General features: G+C 36.9%; 1 protein-coding gene across 1 annotated transcript; it reads right to left on the reverse strand.

The window, feature by feature from the left end:
• Positions 1–1508: 1508 nt before the first annotated feature.
• Positions 1509–8101, reverse strand: LOTGIDRAFT_172729 (hypothetical protein; the record flags this gene model as incomplete). Its single annotated transcript, XM_009049897.1, has 6 exons — positions 1509–2259; positions 2613–2688; positions 3347–3397; positions 3799–3954; positions 5888–6265; positions 8041–8101. The coding sequence occupies 6 exons, from the start codon at positions 8099–8101 to the stop codon at positions 1509–1511; spliced, it is 1473 nt and encodes a 490-aa protein (XP_009048145.1).
• Positions 8102–8670: the final 569 nt, after the last annotated feature.

Consider the following 8670-nt stretch of genomic DNA (forward strand, 5'->3'; position numbering starts at 1 on the left):
GAGCAAATGTTACTGTACCGGTCACTTTTATGTGTTAGTTTGTATTCGAACAAAGGTTGCATTGTGTGCAAGAGTGTCGCCCGGAGTGACCTCGTGTGCTAGTAACGATAATGTTTGCGCTGGTATGAGGTGCAACAGTAACCTATGTGCTTGTATGTGGTACTAGATTTACTGAATAATTATCTTAGTGTTTGTAAGTGGTAGAACATCATTACCTCAATGATTATAATATGTGGTGACCCATATTCTCGTCGTTAATTTTTATTGGCAGAGAGTTTACTTCTCTACCAATTAGATTCCTTCAAACAAATTATTGCGGGAATAACCAGACACAAAATTTTAGTAACAAATTTCCTTTCTGATAATTGATGCTCAAAGTTCACGGTTGAGTTCTATGTCATATAGTGTCAATTTTCAAACAGCTCACATCTAGTTTTCAGAAGACAAATGAAAAGAATATCTTCTATAATCTTTACAACAGAATATTCATATTTATCTGAAATGGCATGCGAATCAATGCTTCGGCAAGTTTCACATCGATAGATTATCGAAAAGGTAGTTGGTGCGAAAATGCAACATTTTCGGATAATTCAATGGAGGCCATTTGAAATCACCTTCCTTTTACACCAATTGTTACGTGATTCCTGATTGGATAAACTAAATATTGACATATGGTTTGCCAAGAGAGGTTATTAGTCTCTAATGACGAGAATATGGGATCACGAGAGCAACGAATAGATTAGACAATCTACCGTTGCTTAAGGAAAATGAGTAACGCCATGACAAATGTGCTCGTATGTTGTCCAACAGTAACGCCATTACCTAATGTGCTTACAACAGTAGTAATGTCATTACTTTGGTACTAGTATGATGTAGTGCAAATGCGTTAAATCAGATGTAGGCTACTTATGTGTAGTATAGCTGACGATGTGGGAAAATAACTAGAAATCACAATATTGTGTTCGTCGCTCTGTACATAATTTAATAAAGGTTACGAAGTATATGACACTTCTGACGCCAAGTGGCCCTAAGTGATTGAGAGTTGAAGGTAGTGGGTTGCAGGATTAGGTCGTGGTTCAAAATGTTTTTCAGTAGGGCAGGTAGGCTATAAACCATAAGAGATGAATCGTTTTATTTACAAAATGGATTTACCCAGAACGTTTAAAGAACAACAACACAGATTCATTCTATGAGGTTTCTACGTTCATGCAATCAGTCATGTGTCTTTTGAGTTTTGAGTGATAAGAGTATAATATATATATTTCGGGAGGTAAATTCCCGGCAAGAATTGCAAGTTCAAAAACACTTGGCTTGTCAGAAACATCACAATTTTTCAAACAGTTGTAAAATTTAAAACTAACAACTCTGATTGGTTGATTCTGTTGTAACCCCTTATTTAATCAATCAGATTTTCGATACGATAATCTTAAGTTATGAGGATTCTTTGATCTAAAACCATCTCAATATTCATTATGCGCTTTCTCAAACAAATGCGAAATAATCCACATTCATAAATCGTCGTCATGAATATGACTCGGCGGCTGAAACTGGAAATTAATTTCCGTTGAAGTCCGGTTCTTATCGTAAGGCCCCGATGTTGGACGGAAGCGACCGACGTCTCTATCATGTATGTTGTCGTAAGTTGGTTCACGATCGCTATCATTTTCCTGCTTTTTATTCACAATCGGCTTTTTCACTATAGCATAGTCATCTTCATTAATTGTAAAATGGTCCACGTCGTCGGACGTCGCCGGAGACGCAGAATGTCGGAATAACGGCTGCCGTTCACTATTACGTACCGGACTAATGTAACGTTTTTGACCATTACTGTGCACATACTGTTGCGTTGACGGAGCCGGCGTACGTCCGTAATATTGCGGACTGTTATTTGAGTTCAGACTAGAATATGATGCATAAGGATTTACACTGCTGATGTCACTATTTCTATTGCTAGGCCGAAAGCTTGAAAAACCACTTCCGGCGCTCAAACGTTTGTCCTCGTCGGAACGAAGGTGAATAGTTGCTATTACAGTATTGTTTGGACTATTAGTGGGCACTAAAACATCATAGTGTGTTGGCGAAACGTCTCCTCCGTCAGGCGTCGAGCTAGACACATTTGACCCTACAGTATTAGTGTTCCGAATCGTCTGCATTGGTGTTTCTTCCTTGTTTCTAGGCGGCGAATCGTCCTTCCTAACGAGGACGACTTTTTCACTGGCATCTCGTCGATATCGGCCTCTGTGTCCCATTCTCTTATAACTGAAAAAGATCAATATCAAACAGACTTATCTCCCACTAGTACTAACACGTTCTAAAGACTTTACGACAAGAAAAATCAATAAAATCCCATCATATCGTGTTTGTGTTTTTATCTATCTTATGCTGGTGGATAATGGTTTTTAGAGCTATATAATTGACTCTTATTCCTATTCAGTGATGATTTCGCCTACTTTGTTTACATGTCTTGACTAAGATACTGATAATTGGACATTTATTACCTAGTTCCAAACTGATCGCTGATATCGTTAAGATTTTGCATCTGAAGTATCATATTCGCTGACCTGAAAAGTTCTATAAAGTTACTTTTTCACGACAGTGTAAGATATCCTTACCTGATAATGACCATGACTAGGGAAATGACCAGGGCCACTATTACCAGTCCAAAAAATATATACAAAAACATCATTTCTGGAAAGTAGAAAAATAATATATACAAAATTGGTATGAACAAAACATTGATAAAATGAAAGCTAAAAGAAACTTTACCACGGTTTCAAGACACCTGGGATAAAAAACAATACAATATAAATGATTGGATTGAAATGTTTTGAACAGATTTATAAGTAAACGAAACTAGAAACAGAAAATGGTTGCAAATCCAATATCAATCAGATCAGATCGCTGATGAAGTCACTGTTAGAAATAGATTCCACGGGTAAACTACACAAATACAAGTCATCACGTAGAGTTCTACGCATCGGCCTGACATCTGTCTGCCTATAACGTTGCATCAAGTTTGTTACAGTAAAGCTGGAACAACCGAAGGTTCTTGCAATACGGGCATGGGTGGCTCCATCAGTACCATTTCCAGAATTTGCTCACGTTGTTGTTATGTCAGTCGCGAATGCATTATCATCTGGGCTTTTCGGTCTATTCGTACACCCTACATCTACATGGTGAAATGAGTCAATATTCCATGAATTAAATACCATAATTTGTTAAAATAAAACGGGTATGAGCCTATCCGAAAGTTTTCAGTACATCTTGAGCTGCTCATATGTACCAGTTTGGGAACCAGGGCTTTAGGAACTCTGTCTGTGATCAAAGTTAAAAAGTATATACTCACTTAATTTACGTAAAATATGAATCGGCTTCTTATATTTAATTTGTGATTCATCTGAAAAGCAACCAAACATATGGATGAAGTATCGTGACTTTGGACATCCTTCCTTTGAGCAAGCATGTTAGCAGTGTTATACTCCTTATGTAAGTAATTGGTAAAATTGAATTACGGCATCGGCAGCACAAACAGAGTTTACCTCGGAAAACTAGAGTGTGTGATCAGTACCTTATATTTCCCCATACGCAATACCAATACAAATAACCCCCGTAACAAATCCTCCAAACTCTAATCCAAATATGGAGATCTTTAATGTATGGATGTTAAACTCTTGAACAAGGTATTTGACTCCTGAATTGATAAACATACCTGGTATCTATCTATACATGTCATTATATCTAGAATGATCCGTAGAAAAAAAGAAACAAAAAACTTTTAAGGATTATAGCAAGATTTACCTTTAGTCTGTGACTTGGTCTCGATGGTGTTATCAGGAGTGTTAATTACCTCTTGTGAGGCTATGGACGGTATACTGGTCGGTGAGACCTGGATAAAACTACCACAGGTTTCTGCAGCAGAACCATCGAAAGTGCTGATCGATGCATCGTCGGTAACTAAAATAGATATTTCATGATAGGTTCAAACCTCGATAATAGAATAAAAAATATTCAAAAGATAAATAAGTTATGTCGCTTTATAGATAGGAAATTTAGTAGTCGTCTACAATTAAAAATAAAAACAATAGTTCACTCGTACACGTGAAACAGATATATGAACGCTGTTTTCATGTCAGCCCCTGCGTTCTGCATTTCTGACTGCGGGAAACCCGGATTTGTAGTGCGATATGACAAATATTTGCATCAGGGCAATGTATCATTTCTTAATTATCGCCCATGTCATCCCAACATCCTGTAAATTATTCCATTCAGCTTTCATGCCAAGACGGAACTCATTATTAGTTTCGACAGAAATACAAGCTAGACTGATGGATCGTTCGTGTGATGCTTTTACAGAATGACAAACTGTCTTGTTTAAAGAATTTTGCTACCATCCCAAATCAGATAGGATTTTTTGGTCTATTTGGGCTAATGGCGACTGCATTATGCGTATTGATTACAGGTGTATATTGTTGAATATTTGTAGGCCATTCCTCTTTCGGTTTTTGAATTGCATTCATAGACATTCCTGGAAAGTTCTTTACACGTCTTAGTATTGTGCCTTGAAGTGGCCAACTACTAAAAATGAATCGAGGCTTCCCTTTAAACTGTTCTAACAATGTAATGATTGCATGATTGGTGTATTCAACACTGACTAGCCATTTCTCCTTATAAAATCGATAGTAAAATGGCAGGTTGAGAAGAAGATACATGACTTGTTTTGACCTGATAATTTCACCTAGATAGATGGGCGAGTGACTCACTTTAAAGAGGGGTACCCACACTACAGAATTATTTCACTAAGATAAATGGGTGATTAAAGAGGCGCATTACAGAATGATTTTACATAAAGATTGGTAGCATAACATAATAATTTTACTTTGATAAGTGGGCGAATAAGTCACTTTAAAAAGGCGCTACAGAATGATTTTACATAAAATGAATACGTGACTTACTTTAAGATAGATACACCCCTTACCGAATGATTTCACAACGAAGAGGGGTCACCGCATTAATCATTTTTATACGCCCACGTGGAATGTGGACGTATATTGCCGTCTCCCCTGTCCGTCCATCCGTCCACATTTTTTGTAGGTAGTTTTTTTTTATCTAATCTTAAAGATGGGTTCCCTTATACCATGTCCATAATTAATTCATAATTAGCTAAATAAGAAGAGAATTACCAGCAGATTTCCAATGAGTGACCCATCAAGAAATGTCAAAAAGTCTTTTTTGTTTATCCAGACTGTACATACATGGACAATTATGATTAGTTAAAACTCTCAATTATATGCAATAAGAATAATACATTATAATTCATTTTCATTATAAACACCATTAATCAAATTTGACACTACAAAATATGGAAACCCATCTTTTATGGAATTTGGTATGCCAACAGTATGCAGGTATATATTGATGAGATCTCAGTCAAGATCGATTTTGGTAATTTTCGCAAGAATAGTTTTGGAGTTATTGCCCTTGACTTAGTAACAGCGCCCCAAATTTGGCTTATAGTAAAGATAGAGAATACAGTTATTATTCGATCTTGATGAAAATATTGTTGAGATCTCAGTCGATAATTGATAATAATTGGATGAACGGTTTTAAAGTTATTGCCACTGTGCGCCGATGAGACCTTGATGAACTGTTTTTGAGGTTTGATCTAGACTTTTGATTATTTGAAAATTCATAATTAAGCCTCTTTAGACTTTGTCATCATTTCTGACAGCTGGTAGTGGGCGTATGTTACCTTGTCTGGCAAACTATCTTACAGGAATGTTTTCAGACATACGAAACGACGTAAGCAGAAGATTATTTGACTGGAATGACAAAGCCAGGTACTATGAATTTGTAATGATAAATATCTTTTCCGAAATAATCCACTCACCTTCATAAGATATTAGAAATTTGTCCGAAAAGTCCGGCTGATTTGAAGACACGAGACTACTAATATAGACACTTCCACATGACAAAATCTCCAAATTATTTTTTCGGATGTCGCAAAACGATCCTTTTTCAATCCGACCTGCGTTACACCCCGTGAACTGTATCTGTAAAAATTTCTGTTTGCAGTTCGGCATGGATTCTTTATGGTATGCTAGATGCACTATGACCCTGACTCTTGTGGCTGGAAATGGATCAATGGACCAATAACAATGACTAGAAGCTGAAGCAGTATGTTCTGTGAATCCAGGACTCAGGATGATTCCATTAGTCGGTTGAAGTTTCCGAACCGTTCCAGAGCAGACATTTTCCACTGATTTTTCTGAAAAGACAAAGCAAATGTTATTTTTGCAACATATGAACGTAAACTTAAGTCTCAAAAAGTTTTCCTTAAAATTGAAACAAATTGTTTCTACATTCTGTCCGGTGACATTTCTCGCGTAATCCCTGCTTCTATTTTTCTTCAACTGCGACTTATTAAGCAAGTGCTCTGGGAATGCCTAAAATTGACCACTTACTGGAAATGGTTGCTGAGTAAAGAGCCCAGTATACCTGGTATTCCAATTTCTGACAAAGTTACTCATACCAAATCATTTTATTGTGATCATTATTAAGAAATGTATTTGCTTGACAGAGCAAAGGTTTCTCGTCAAAGACCCGTTTTAGCCTTTGTTTAGCAATATATTTGTCCCCAGGTTTGCCAGATGAGCGATTCGTCTGGTCGCTATTCCAGACAGAAGGTCAACTTCCTGTCAGATGACATCAATACTAAATTCTCATGAGAGTTGATGTCTGAAGATGGAAGAAAGATTTTGACACAATTTGTCTGCTCAACGAAAATCATTCTTTAGGATTCAAAGAATATTTGAAATTATCTAAATTCTTGCTTTCCCAAATTCTGTCTAGATGCGAATAATGGAAAGGCGACTAAAACTTAATCTCTATATCACGTGCATGAGGAAAACCTGACGTCTAGTTTGTGGTCAATTAAGGAATAACAAAAGTTACAATAGCCTAAATGTATCCATGTCAGCATTGAATTGCCGCTACTTATATTTTGATAGCAACTTCATTAGTAGTATCAAGATGTTAGAATTTTCAGGTCTGTAATACTTAATTAGTACTTTCTTAAGTGCAGATGTACCACTCGTCAGATTTTCATTTTGGATAGTGTCACGGAATGATGAATTATGTGGTAAGTGTCGGAGTGTCGGACTCTGTCGGACTCTGTCGGAGGAACCATGACACCGCTACTTCAGGTAATTCGGTTTGAAGAAAGACACAATATTCAACATAGTTACTCAACATTTAGCTAAATGAAAACCGTATATGGACATAAACACTTCAAGCTAATGGTATTTTACACTACATTGGCTTTAAGTAGGGAGATATCATCGCAAATCGATGCTATTCAGTCCTCAGTCCCGTTTTATGAGTCTTAATGAGTTTTTATACACCATAAAATCGTAAAACAAACAGTTGAAACCATTTCTTGTATCAACATGAGAGAGCTGGAAGTACTAGACTAAATTACCGCCTCCTTATTTGAAGCTGAAGAGTTTACTTTTCGGATAAGGAGAACGAAAAGATAGCTTATTTTTTAACAATCGGAAAATATTTCGGCAAATTTCGGAAATCTATATCAAAACAACCTCTGGATTGGAAGGGAACTTCAGTTTATTTCGGAAATATTCGATAAGGAGTTCAAAGAGATGGCTTTTGTTCTTAATTCCTGACATTTTCAACAGAATTTCTGACGTGACTGTTAATCGGATAATTCCGGAGATATCCAAACAAGTCATTATTAACCTCAGACGGAACAATGCAATTTCTGACCAATATCTCTAAAACAGTCTGTGATGTCGTTGATTACATCAACATATTTATGTGTGTAAACGTTTCTTGGAGCACTATACTATTCTATATAGACTGTAATTAAACGCACCATTTATTTTCCCAAACAAATTACTCGTTTATAACCGAATTCACGTCGATTCCTGACCTCCATTTTTACTCATCGTCAATATTAATTAAGACTACATCAAGTTTAGCATCATATCATCGTCGACATTCCAAGGTGCTATTTTAGCATCGTACCATCCTCAACCATCAAGGGATCATATCGTCGATGTACCACAATACTGTTTAAACTATCCATTTGGCAGTTGTTCATTGATGCACTGATTCATTGGTCCATTGTTGGAGTAGTCCATTAGTGTAGTGGTCCATTGTTGGAGCAGTCCATTAGTGCAGTGGTCCATTGTTGCAGTAATCCAATATTGAAGTGATCCACTGGTACACTGGTTCATTAATTCAGTGGTTTATTGATGCAGTAGTTCATTGGCGCATTTATTTTGTGGTGCATCTAATAGTGGTCTATTGACTCATTAGCATAGTTGTTCATTCGTGCAGTGATCCATTTGTCAAGTGGTACAGTGGTGGTTGTTCGCTGATGCTTTGGTGCATGACAAAGAGTTCAGTGGTTCATTGACGTAGTGTAAATTGGTGCTGTGGTTCTTTGATATAGTGTCTATTGATGATGTGCTTCATTTGTGTTGTGGTTCATTGATGACGTAGTGCAGTCAGGTTGTGAGGCAGTGGTTCAGTGATGTAGTGCACAGTGATACTGTGGCTCAGTGATCCTTTGGTTCAATGATATAATGTCAATTGGTACATAAGTGCGGGAAGGTGCATTGGTTTATTGGTGCCTTGAAGATGTACTAGTCA

Source organism: Lottia gigantea, assembly GCF_000327385.1.
Source record: "Lottia gigantea unplaced genomic scaffold LOTGIsca_140, whole genome shotgun sequence".
Classification (NCBI taxonomy): Eukaryota; Metazoa; Mollusca; class Gastropoda; family Lottiidae; genus Lottia; species Lottia gigantea.